The sequence below is a fragment of the Siniperca chuatsi genome, linkage group LG3, assembly GCF_020085105.1.
Source record: "Siniperca chuatsi isolate FFG_IHB_CAS linkage group LG3, ASM2008510v1, whole genome shotgun sequence".
NCBI lineage: Eukaryota > Metazoa > Chordata > Actinopteri > Centrarchiformes > Sinipercidae > Siniperca > Siniperca chuatsi.
In genome coordinates this window covers 28,125,691-28,139,269 of record NC_058044.1, presented here as the reverse complement: position 1 = coordinate 28,139,269, position 13,579 = coordinate 28,125,691, and the positions used below count along the sequence as shown (strand labels likewise).

The 13,579-nt window shown below is 43.2% G+C and overlaps 1 protein-coding gene across 1 annotated transcript in view; it reads left to right on the top strand.

Moving 5' to 3' along the window:
- Positions 1 to 13,485, top strand: part of LOC122873640 (FERM and PDZ domain-containing protein 1) — a 40,637-nt gene extending 27,152 nt beyond the window's left edge. Inside the window, exons 8-16 of the mRNA XM_044190631.1 lie at positions 1,465 to 1,560; positions 2,062 to 2,187; positions 2,365 to 2,484; positions 3,285 to 3,421; positions 3,846 to 4,065; positions 4,215 to 4,397; positions 5,058 to 5,202; positions 5,334 to 6,671; positions 7,963 to 13,485. Coding sequence (XP_044046566.1) covers positions 1,465 to 1,560; positions 2,062 to 2,187; positions 2,365 to 2,484; positions 3,285 to 3,421; positions 3,846 to 4,065; positions 4,215 to 4,397; positions 5,058 to 5,202; positions 5,334 to 6,671; positions 7,963 to 11,441 — 5,844 coding nt within the window. The 3' untranslated portion in view covers positions 11,442 to 13,485. The remainder of the gene's footprint in view (positions 1 to 1,464; positions 1,561 to 2,061; positions 2,188 to 2,364; positions 2,485 to 3,284; positions 3,422 to 3,845; positions 4,066 to 4,214; positions 4,398 to 5,057; positions 5,203 to 5,333; positions 6,672 to 7,962) is intronic.
- Positions 13,486 to 13,579: the final 94 nt, after the last annotated feature.

Here is a 13,579-nt window from a genome sequence, read left to right as displayed (position 1 = left end):
GATATCTGCCTCATCCTCCAGTCCTAATGTCTGTGATTACAGGACAATAAGCATCAGCTTAAGGAGAGAGGTGGAGATAGAGTGAGATAGGAAAGAGAGGTGGGGGTGGGGGTGCGCGGGGGGGTTGGCCATCATTAAAAGGGAGAGGAAACAAGACAAATAGAAGATAGGAGGGTGACAAGGGAGGGGTTGTCTAAAATTTGAAAGCTCTCCATTTGTACTTCAAAACATACAGACATCAGTGTTGCATTATATCACAGTGTCAATACAGAAAAACACTTTCTAAAATGATAAGAGAACAGGGATAAGGCAGGGAAAGATGACTCACCACAGTGAACAAGCTGGGCAGACAGAAACAGGCCAGAGGATATGATGGGAAGAAATGGTCTGAAGTGGAAAAGTTGGTGTATCGATGAAAGCAAAGTGTGACAAAGTGCAATGGAAACATACTTAAATAAATCGTGACGTAGATGACACATGTGACTTGAACATCCACTGAAGCTTCCACTGGAGAAGCTAAAAATAGCGTCAGATTAACACATTAGATCCGTGTGGAGCGATGAGACTGTAACAAGAATTAATACATGAAACAAACATAAATGTCATATTTCTATCACGTTTACCACATGGTTTTCCGTCGTTTGAGGTTTGACTAGCGCTCTTTTAAGTACGTGATCTCATTGCGCCCTCTTCTTCTGCAATGGTTTAATGGCAGTAGACTGGAGAATAAGCGCCACCAGCTGTTTATCTCGATTACCCAAGTCCTAATATTAACATAACGATAGTGGATGGAAATGCGCATTATTTCGCACTTTATTGACGATAATCTGGAAATCTTGTTAAAGTTTGTGCTACATTTTGGCCTGTGGAGTTTTAGAGCTCTAGTAGCGCTATGGAGCTGTTTTTCTATGAGTGGATCCCCGTTTTGTTTATCTCGTGCACGCCCACGAGGACGCAAGTGCACGCCCACACAGGTGATCGATACACAGTCCTACCAGTGGTTTCACACTATTCCACTGATCTACAGGTGTTAATTGATTCCAATCATAATTTTGAAATGCATATTAGCAAGGTCATCCAATCTTACTTTTATCATTTAAGGAATATTGCTAAAATCTACCTGATGAACTCAGACTTTCAAAATCAGTATCTTCTTTAAAATCGCTTCTAAAAATGTATTAACAAAAGGCTTTTTTATAACCTTTTTCAATTTAGGTAAATTTGTCTGCATGAGTATATTTATGTGTGTATGAAATACATATGTAACATGTATGTGTATGTTTTCCAACAGGCAAAAACCCCATCCAATTAAATCACAGAGACACAAACCACTTTCTTTTCTTGACTATCTCATGTCTCCCTGTCAGGCTGTTACTTATAATCTTCCTGATCCATCAGGTGTAAAACTGCCCACAGTTTCATCTGACAGTTCCCCTGACCCCCAACCCCATGTCTTTTTTGCAGGGCAACTCACTGCTCTTCCTTCCTAACGTTCTGAAAGTGTATCTGGAGAACGGGCAGACCAAGGCCTTTAAATTTGAACCCAGCACCACAGTCAAGGTACTATGCAATGATACACTCTACCATAATGATATCCATTCCTATTTATTACCAACTTCATGTCTTCCTTATAATGGATACATAAAACTATAGTAGGGTAGATTTGGGGGTTCAGAGATGACGTTGAGGTTCATGATGTGCTTATTTAATGGACGTATTCTCTGTGATTCTTAATCAAGTCAAAAACTGAAGCCAATTTTCATGTTTAATTAATGTTATGTAGTGTCAAGCCTGCAGTAAACTTCATATTTAAATGTAACCATATAATTGAGGCAATATTGGATTAAATTTATAGTCCAATTTAAAAGCTACAACTGATGTGATTCACTCACTCTCAGTTCTCAATATTAGATATACTATACTTTCCTAGATTCGCCAACTGCTCAGACTTTCCCTTGCTTCATTGAGACCTATAAACCTCAGCTCAGCTCACCTCAGCAGTTATGTTTCCTCATGTTATAAAATACTGTTTCTCAAGATGTAATTTTCTTTGTGCATCAGGACATTGTGATGACACTGAAGGAAAAGCTTTCTCTGAGCTGTATTGAACACTTCTCCCTGGTGCTGGAGCAGCAGCACAGCATTACCAAACTACTGCTGCTACATGATGAGGAGAGGATACAGCAGGTACACACACACGCACACACACACACACATACATAACAATTATTTTACATATCTCCTCAAATGTACTTTTCTTCACTACAGCTCCATTTGGAAGTGAGTTTAATCTGTGACACTATAGCTTTTGCCTGCATTCAAAAATATATATTTGAAGCAAAGTGTGCATGTGTGTGTGTTCAGGTGGTCCAGAAGAAAGAGGCCCATGACTACAGATGTCTGTTCCGTGTTTGTTTCATGCCCAAAAACCTCAAGACGCTGCTGCAGGAGGATCCCACTACCTTTGAGTACCTCTATCTGCAGGTAGACCAATGAACCTCTGACCCACAGCTAAACTCCAGGCTGCAGCAGTTAATTCTTCATACCACCCATCTGTTTTGATATTTAGAATTAGAATTCATAGGTTTTCCATTCCCCCTTAACTCACTTAACTTTTATGTATTACTGTATGTGTTAAGGGTAGAAAAATAATGTAATAAGCTGCTTATCTGTAATTGCAAACTCCCCAGCAACATCAACAGAAGAGGGGTGCTTAACAAGTCTCCTCATCTTAGAGGGGCTTCTGAATCTGAATCAAACTACTAAGCAAAGTTTTTTTAACACATCCAAAAAATACCAGTTATTGTTGCAGTTGAAATTTTCATCAAAGTTTTCATCATATCCCAACATAGTTTTATTCCTGTCCCATATTTCCTTGATTCAAATAAGGAAAACAATGATTCACTTAAGAAGCAAAACCTGAACTGTAAATACACAATGTTGCATGAGTGAAAGAAACTCTCTGCTCAGTGCTGACTTTTTGGCTCACCATTAGGAAGGAAAGCCATTACATCCTTTCCACATTAAGTTCTTGTTACTTTTTAAACTAAGTTACCTCCTGTTGTTATGGATATTTTGCTCAACTCAACAGCAAAAAACTAAATGCTGCAAATGAGACATACCAGTAGTTTTCAAACCATGATGGTCCTGAAATGTGTACAAAACAAGATTGTTTCTCGAATGATATTTGGATATAGAATTTTCTATGTAATTTTTTTTACTCTTTGTACTGTTTTTCACTGTATGTGTGTGTGTGTGTGTGTGTGTGTGTGTGTGTGTGTTAGGGGGTGAATGATGTACTGCAGGAGCGCTTTGCGATAGAGATGAGGTGTAACACTGCTTTGCGACTCGCTGCACTGCACATCCAGGAGAGATTAGCGAGCTGTGGACAGTCACCAAAGACCAATTTGAAGATTATCACGTGAGATTATCACACACACATTTTAAATGATATTTATATCCACTAAAATAAACTAGAATTAACACAGGTTTTTACAGGAAAGACCACAGAGCAAAGTGGGGTTCCAGGCTGGTCCTACCTTTTTGGAGGGACAATAATGAATATTTACTGAACATGTTTTTTTTGAGCAGCACCCTGCCTAACAGCCACACAAGTTGTATAGCACAACTGTAGTCTTGTAGCACTCAGCCCTTTAGGTGAGCATCAAGGATGCATTTCAAGATTTGAAATTCATTTTGTAGTCTCCAAGGGAAAAAATGGTTTGGGGTAAAGAGGATGCTATTCCGTTCATATATACTGTACATTCACACACCCTAAATGCCGTTTCAGCTCTCTAATAGTCTTAAACGGATCCTCTCAGTCTGTGTTTCTGTGTTTGCTCCAGGAAGACGTGGGGCATAGAGAACTTTGTGTCATCCACCTTGTTGAGGAACATGCGAGAGAAAGATCTGAGGAAGGCCATCGGCTACCACATGAAGAAGAGCCAATCACAGCACGATCCCAAGCAGAAGGGCCTGTCAGTCGATCAGGCACGGATAAACTACCTGGAGGAGCTGAGTGATCTCAAGTCATTTGGAGGGAAATCCTTCAGTGCCACCATGATGGTAGGGATTTAGACTGTTTACTTTATATGTATATTTATTATTTTTTGTTGAGATTTGGTTATTTGAAGTTTTAATCTTCTCATTCTCTATAATTTCTCCTCCTCCGTCTTTCTGTTCGACAACCCCTCCCCTGCTTCCCTACCCTTCAGCTCCAGGACAGGGAGTCGATGGTGACCTTGTTGGTGGGGGCACGCTATGGAGTGAGTCAGGTGGTCAACCACAAACTGAGCATCCTTTCCACCCTCACAGAGTTCACCAGCATCACACGCATCGAGCTGCTGCCTGAATCCGACAAGGTCAGCCTGGTCAAAATATACCTGCAGGACATCAAGGTAAGAGCAGGAATATACACGCACGTCACGCACCTAACATACAGGGAGAAAACAAAATACTGTAAACCTCATCAAAAAGCACTTTTACTTTGAAGTAACTGAATCCGCATTACAAACACTGCTACAAATGCGGGTTTTATTATGTTGCGTACCAGTTAGCATTATTTGTTCACCCTTTGTTGGTGCAGTTTGTCTGTATTCAGCATTTGTTATGATTTGTTATGATGAACAGTGCCCCTTTACATATTTAACAGAGTTATGTATTTTTGCAGTTTCTTTGATGCATCTGCAGTTTGGACACAGGAGATTTAGCCACTTCGGAGGTCTGGAAGCTCACAAATCAAACTGCTAACTGCCAGACCTCTTTAATAGCTTAAGAATACTGCTAATTAGCATTCAACTTAACATGACCCATCATTGTAGCTGTCTTTTTAATGGTTTCTTCAAAATTCTTTTCCTGACATTATTTCGTGTACCCCCTCATGTATTCAATGTGCAGACTTCATGAAAAGAAGTAGAACTGCTTTTTCATCATTATTATGACCCTTCTGAACACAACACGATTACTGTATGCTAAGTGTATTTCCACTGCTGAAACTTACCATTCACTCTCTTTCCTTGTCTCATCTCATATCATCTTGTCTCCTTTCTCATACAAAGCCCATCACATTGCTATTGGAGTCAGTAGCAGCCAAAGATATGTCCTGCCTAATAGCAGGGTACTGTCGAGTGTTTGTTGACCCCAACCTAAACATCTTTCCCTGGATAGATGACTCCAAGAAGCACAGAGTGTCTGCTGAGGAAGGTACACATTTACAGCAATGTACAGCCAAAAAAATTATGCATACATCCATACACATACATCCAGTCACACGCCAGTATGTTCTCAATAATAAATAACTGTTGTCTTGTTTTAATGTTGTTGTATCTTCACAGGTTATGTGTCACGGTGTGGCAGCGACTCAGACAACTCCTCAGACTTGGACATGGAACCGCTGGTCACCCAGGTGTCTCATGACGAGAAGCCCTGCCCTCGTGTCAGATCCTCATCAGACCCAGACGGAAGAAACAGAAAAAACAGAAACAGAAGGAGAAATAAAGATAGCAAAGAAAGAGGAGATAAACCTTGGGATGATAAAAAGCAAAAGGAAAAGGATGCTGATACCGAAAAGGAAAAGTCTCCGCTAGATAAGAATAGAGAGGGGAAGAATGAAAATATACTGCACAATGAGGAGACAGAGAGAGTGCAGGATGGTCGGCAAATACAGATTGAGATAACAGACAATGATTCAGGGGAACAACGAGAAAAAGTGGAACAAGAAGGTAAAATGGGAGGTGGAGAAGAGGCGCGAGCAGCAGAGGAGCAACCATCTGTATCAGAAGCATCAGATTCTTGTCATTCTGACTCTCGTGTCCTCACCAGCCCCTCAAGTGACTCCCTTGATGCTTTGGAGGAAGATGACTTAATTTCATGTTCTTCTTCCTCCATCCACTCCGGTGTTCCTTCACAAACTCATGCCCACATTCACGCTCCCCTTCAGCTTCATCCCTGCTCTCATAAGCATGTTCAGTCCCACCTCCTCGCCCCTCCACCAGTTCACTCCCATCCCCTTATTCACTTCACAGCTCACGACAGAGGACAAGGGGTCTGCAGGAGGTCAGGTGATGGAGCAGATCCCCAACTCCTCCCACCCGTGTCCCCCTCTCCGAGTCTTCACCACATCCAAAACTGTTCAGGTAACCCCTGCTCTGATGACAGCTCCCTGTGTTTCGCTGAGCTCTCCCGCCTTGTGGACTTCCTGCCGAGCCCTCCGGAGGCCAGTGAGGATGATGAAGATGAAGAAGAGGAGTTGAAGAGAAGGAGGAAGATGTTGAAAGAAATGGATGAGTTGGTGAGAAGAGCAGGTGAAGGCGGAAGCGGGGACAGTAGTTTCAAAGAACATCCGCTAACTCTGTCCCCGTCCTCCCCCTCCTCCCACATGGAGTTTGTCTTTAACTTCAACCAGAGCGACGCTCGCTGCTACTACAAACTCTGCTCCAACATCACCCCCGACAGCGCTCGTGGTCTTCCCCAGCCCCTGCATCATAATGAGGGAGAAGATTGGGAGGAGGTGGATGTGGAGGTAGATCCAGCTAAGGCAGTCGACCTGGAGCCTGTCCCCATCCTTCAGCCACCGCCTGGCTTTGGAGACAGCAGCTCTGATGAGGAGTTCTTTGATGCCAGAGATCGCTTCACCTCACCTGAAGACCCAACCTCGGGGGCAATGCCAAGAGGTGATTTGGTTTTCATTGTGAGGCTGATCACATGCATTTTCTGTCATTTTCAAGCCCTGTAGAGTGATGAAAGTGCAGGCTGTTAATTTGGCGTTTGCTGCCATCTAGTGGTAGAAGGTTTTACTCTAAAAAGGTAATGCAAAATTCCATTATAGAGCAATGGAACATAATTGCCAGGAAAGTGTGGTCAGACCACACTCCTGACCACAGCTAATGTAACAGTGATGCTGGATGGCTATAGTCAAATGACTGTAAAGATTCAGATTATAGAGCTCATGCTCTCCTCCTAGAAAAAATATGGCATTTCATCCATTACACTTAATTGTCCAACAAAATTTTTTAGCGGAAAGTAACCAAGTACATATATACTCAAGTACTGTGCTTTTTACAATTATGAGGTACTTGTACTTCCAATTTGTGTTACTTTATACTTGGTTAATGGACTGTACTTTCTAGTCTTCTGACCACTGCTGCTTAGTGGTCAGAACACACTACATATCAGTAGTGATGGCTCAGTGCAAAGAAACTAACGTATCATTCACACAAACTCACACACTGAAGGCACAGCCCTTGAGAGAAAGGAGACTTTGACATGTGGGCTGGGGGGAACCACCGACCTTCCGATTGGTGGACAACCTGCTCTACCACTAAGCCACAGCCGCCCCTACTTCTACTTCACTACATTTCAGAGGAAAATATTTTACGTTTTACTCCACTACATTTATTTGCTAGATATAGATACCAGTTACTGTTAAAACCAGTTGGTCCCAACCTTTTTGGCATATGACCACTTACAAAAAAGCAGTGTCCTGGTTGGGGCCCTTTTTCAAGTTTCACATGTTGATGAGTGGTTAGCAGTTCCACTAGAGAGAGATTTCCTCTCTAGACTTCCCAGATGTTTTCATTTGAATAATTGTTCAAGGCCCAAAGAGGTCAAATTATCTAAATGAATTTTAAAAAATGTTACAGAAGTTAGTTAGTTTTTTCTTCTTTCCTACCTGTCTTAAGTCAAACTGAAGCTGTAAAAGTGAGGGAGACAAAAATAAGATTTGGAAAAGTTGCCACTCACCTTACACCTTTACATACTGTAAACCTTCAAGCAAAAGTAAAAATAGAGTGATACAAAACGAGGTTAATTTTGATTACCTACAGTATGTCTGTTTCCTGCTTCTGTGTATTGTTCACAGAACACAGGTGGAATTTGTTTGTTTTGTGAAACATAAAAAGCAAACTTTGATATGCACTCTGTTTTTAACACAAGTTTGGCTGAGCCTTTTTTACTCTCTTGCAGATATTTGCACAGAGATGAAACTGGACTTTGTCAGCACACTCAGTCTCAGTGACATCAGAGTCTCTGTGACAGATGCAGACAAAGATGGAAAAGCAGAAGAAGACAGAAAAGGAGGAGACGAGGAAGGAGGAGGCAGAGAAACATTGTACCAACTCAGAAAAAGATCCCGTAAGCGCCGTTCCTTCATGGAAACCGATTACACCTCTAGGGTGTCATACCCAGAGCCAGATCCAGAATCAAAGCAAGACCTCTCTAGTAGGCTTCATAAGAACCTTTTGGCAGAAGCCAATGATGCACAGATGCTGAGTTCAGATCCTGAACCTTCAGAACAAACCCAGAATCCCAGTCCTACTGTCTCCTCCCTGACTCACTCTGAAGGGGAACCGGCCCAGCTTGAGTTAAAACCCATCCTGTCCAAACCCCGCTCGCATGGACCTGGCTCTTCTTGTGGGTTTGGGTCTCATGAGCAGACTAGAGACCCACAGGCCCCCTCCAGGACCAGGAAGCAAGAAATGGAGATGGAACCTGACGCAATGGAATCCAAATCAGTCACAGATCTGGTGAAGGCAGTGTCTCCTACAATCACCGTTGTCCGCTGCCGGGTGGATCCAGACGGGAAGGAGAGTGCTGATCGGAGGGGTGACGGAAAGGAGGAAGGGGAGGGACAGGATGAGACGGGTGAGGGGAAAGAGGAAGGAGAGAAGGAGACAGCAGGTGTGTCGGGGAATGGGCCATTCACTAGTCATATGTTTTTGCCAGAAATCACTGAAGAGGAAGGTAAGGGGGAAGAAGAGAAGAAAGAAGGAGTGTTAGGGCACTCAGCAAGTTCTAAGAGACCACTCATAGGTGCTGAATGGCAGCCAGAGGCCAACACACTGCCTACTTGCTTGATAGATGTGAATAAAAAGGGTAGTAATGGCCTTTTGGGAGCCCATCTGATTGCCCTAGAGCAAAACTCATATGTAGAGGAACATTTGCTTGAAGGTGTGTGTAAAAAGTCAAACCCTCCATCATACTCACCACCACCCCCTCCACCCTCATCCCCTCTTCCTCCAATACCAGTTCTTCACAAATCCCAAAGTGACTGTTTGGTGAGGGAAGAAGGGGGCAGTGAAAACACAGAAAACTCAACCAAAATGTCTTTACCTAATTATGAGGAGATGCCTCTTAGCAAACAAAACCACACTAACAAAGCACAGTTATATTTAGATGTCACCACCAGTGTTAATGAGGATGATGCCATCAGTGCTGTTGGTTCTACTATGACTACTAGTGATGAAGTTGACAGCACCAATTCAGACAATGTTTTTTTTGACGATGAGGTGAGTAATTCCTTAAATTCTAGTTCAAGTGACAAGAAAGATGACTGGACTATAGCTACAAAGCATAGTATCAGTGCTAATTCAGCTACAGCAGGTAAAGGTGAGTCTCAAATGACTGTTAAGTCTCTTACCAACACTGAAGCTCCTACAAGAATGAATTCAGTTAACTCTGATTATACTCGTGCTATAAACTCTATCACTGCAAAGCTTGGAGCTGCAACACGTGTCACATCTCCTACATTTAATTCAGATACTAGATTGAAAAGCGAGGTTACATATGAAAGTGCTTCCTGTTCGAATCAAAAAATAAACAAACCCAGATGTGATTCCACCATGCCAAGTGCTGAAGCTAAAGATAGTTTAGCTAGCTCTGGTTTAGCGAAAGCTAACATAGCCACAATCCACAATCCCTCCAAAGAGCCTCCTTCTCCAACTCACTTTCTCTTCCAGACCTGTACGCCTAGCATTATGGGTCGCTTATCTGCCTCCACACTTAGGGGGAAGATTCAAAAGTTGCCCCTTTATTTATCGCACTCCCAGGAAACCCTCAACCAAGCTGGGGTTGGAAATGTAGCTCAGAGTCCTGCTGAGGACAACAGTAGTGATGACGTCGAGATCACCATCAAAGTTACAGACGTTCATGATGTCACACAAACAATAGACTTTGAAATGGGCACAACTGCACAATCAGTGGAGTCAGATGAGTCAGATACAACAGTTACAGGATCAGAGGTGGATGGAGAGTTTTTTGTGGAAACAACCTCAGCGAAGAGTTTTCATTCAGTGTCAGAGGTGAAGGAAGTAAGCTCTCCATCCAAGCCTGTCCAGACTGAGCCCAAACCCCAGCACCAAAATCAGTTTTTGTACACTGGACCTATCAAGAACACGCCAGGACCAATAACAGCGCCTCCAGCCTCCATAGTGAACAGCCTCCAAAGAGACACTTTAGGCCTAAAGATGGACACTCCTGGCCCTATAAAAGATGCTTCACCTTCTGTCCCCTCTCCAATAGTGGTGACCACACAGAATCTAAATGGGCCAGGACTCCCTTTTCATATTCAGTCACAGAAAGTAAGACGGACTAGTAGTGACAGGCCTTTGATGGGTCTTTGTAGGCCTACAGGGCAGAATTCAGACTCACTGAAAACACTTTCTTCAAGCTGCAGGGTGTTTACCATCTGTGAGGATCCATCCCAGACAAAGACCTCAGCCGAGGAGGGGACTACCTCACCCTTGAAGTCTGAGTTTGGCTGCAGTTCTGTGCTAGCGTCTGGATGTGAGTCAGTTGTGGAAGGGGTGCAGATGCCACTGGATGCTTGTGGTTGCCCAGCGGTCTATACCAACTGCTTCACTGGCGGGGACAGCTTTGATGACGAGCTGACAGTCTACGAGTTCTCCTGCCGCACACAGAGCAGCGGGGTGACTCAGACTTCTGGAGCAGGTCTTCCCCTCGTGACCTCTCCACCTGTTCCCTCCTTTCTCTCCACCTCCTCCACCCACTCTCCCTCCTTCCCACGCTCCATCCTTTTCTCCACCTCTACCTCTGAGCTCAGCCCTCTCCTGTCACCGCTGTCTGACGCCTCTGACCGTTTCCTGTCTCAAACGCACAAGGACACCATCAGTCGGCTAGGCCAGCAGCGCTACCCAGAACCCCCAACAGGTTTCCAAGTACTCCGCGTAGACGTGGACCAGCTCCTTTCCATTCTGGAAAGTAGCAGTGTTGACCGATCTGTGGCAGGCCATGGAGGTCGCCACCCAAGGGACATCTGCCCTGCCCACTTTACAGAGAACAAGCGGGTGCTCCAGATAGAGGCACGGCGGCTGATGTCAGGCTGCCAGAAGGTGGTGGGAATTGGACAGAGCCCAGAGGAAATGCTTCACTCCCTGGCTGACAGTTTCCGAACCCTGGTGGAGTTGGCAGGTATATGCCTCTGGTTCTCTGGTTGCGACAGGTGTGACCGGAGGAACGCAGAGGCAGTTGCAGGTCTGGCAGACGTGGCCCGCTCATTCCGGGACTTCTGTCTAGCAGCGGAGCGAGCCAGCAGCAAGCGCAGCTGCCAGGACCTGAGCACCAAGCTGTTAGCCAAACAGTGCACTGCGCTCACCGCCTCTGTCTTCTGCCTCACTCAGCTGTTCCGCACTCTCACTGCACTATGAGTGGACCACAACCTCTGAAGTCTTTGAAATGACCACATGAGGTCACATGAGGTCACCAGTGAGCCCACAGGTGCTGCAGATGTGGACAGAGAGTGACGTGGGACTGTCATGTTTAGGATGGGCAGTAGAGCATGAGGTGAGGTTACCTTGGAAACACACTGGTGTCACGGAGCTCCATGACAGCTCAAGTGATCGCAAAAACGCTCAACATCATAGAGTAAGTTTGAGATCGTTGAGGTGCATGTGGTTACTGACTATATGCTGTGCACGTAATGTAGCCCACAAACCAAACAGTCAGCCAACAACCAGACTGTAGAGTGGTGCTAGCTGCAAAAGCAAAACCTGCTTGCATTCCAGTATTGAGAAACTGATGTACTTGAATGTATTCTGTTATCTGTTTATTTATTTATTTATTTATTTAATGAGTTACTACAGTGAGCAAGCAAGGAATGTAAAGACAAGGAAGGAAGAAATTTGGAAATGTTTACAGGCATAGCTTTAGACAGAGGAATAGTGGTGTGTGAGTGTAGTAGGCCTTTCACACACACATACACACGCACCCAACCTCAAATACACAGTGAATCAGTATTTGATTCCATTCATACACAGGCCTTTTGTTTGACTGACTGACCATGTTAAGATAAGAAACACTGCAGTATACTGATGCTTATATATCTTTACATTCTCCAGGCTGTCAGTGAGGACTTCTTTGAATGTTACTGTTTACAAAACCAAAAACTTGAGTGAGAAGTGATTTGATCAAATCACACAAATCAAGCCTGAAGCTGTGTTTGCCATTTTATAAATCTAGTAGCAGAATGCCAATGTATGTGCATTGTGTGACTTTATAATACAACAGTTTGGATGAGGTACAGGCCTTTTGCACATTCAGTTTGTTGTCTTGTTGCACATACATTTGGTATGATTAATGGAAATGTAAAACTGCTAGCTTTTCTCTCATTCATTTGTTAACACACACTTTCTCCACCTCCAGTTGAAACACTGTACCCTGCAGTGCATGATGATGTGGCTGTCAACCACCAGTCTTTTCCATACATTTATTTATTTTTTCCATTTAGTACTAACATGTCTATTGAGAACAACGGTCTCCATTCTATCAGAGACTTAGTGACACTTCCCCAATAGATATGTATGGTATGTTATATAGTCTTATGAGAATTTTAAGAATGTTACGTTTCAAGCAATCTGCAAGTTTTTCAAGATCATAAAAACCTGCACACCTCTCTCTAAGCTTTGGGGACAGTCAGGAAGGACTTAGACAACCATGTCCCTTACACTAAGTGCATTATTACTATAGATTTCCCAGTATAACCACAAATAGTGGTAAACCAGTGACAGAATATGGGCACTGAGAGCCCAAGCAGTGCAGTATGTAGCACTTTTGGCTTTTTCAGCTTTTGATTGACATATTGCGTAGGAGGGTCTGAGAGAACATCTGTCAAACTGACCCAATTATTGGTTGACAGCCTTTCATTGGAGTTCCTTGAGCTCAACACATTTGTCACTAAATCATTTACAACACTGACGTAAAGCTTATTATTGCGGATACATCATTTTCACTTGGAATGTTTCTTAAAATAAAAGGGATTGACGCACACTGGAGCTGCATGTTCACTGGAGAAATTAAAGTTATCAGAAATAATTTTACCACTGCTGTACTGGGAACACAATTTATTGCAAACAGTGTTTCTATATATATTTATAATGGCAATTGAAACACTTTATTTGTTAACTTGTCCTGTTTTGTTCCCTGTGGTTGCAACAGAATATAATTTCCTGTATTTTATTCCCAATTTGCAGCAGATAAGAATTTAATTACTTTTACCTTGATCTCCATGAGAGAATTGCCCCAAACAAGTGATGGAAAACTTTTTTTTAAATCATCTGTGCTCACAAAGCATGCTGTAATAAGCCATAAAATGCATTGTTGTTTCATCAGGGATTTTATCTGTGAATGACTGAATGATGATGTCTGCTCTTGCTTTGTAATGCTAAACTCCCACCATTAAAAACAATGTCAAGATTTTCTTTTTACGATTCCTTTATTGCTCATCCACTTTTACCTTCTTTGCTTGATCAGCTAAACAGCCACCAGGACAGGTTCATTTACAATCACT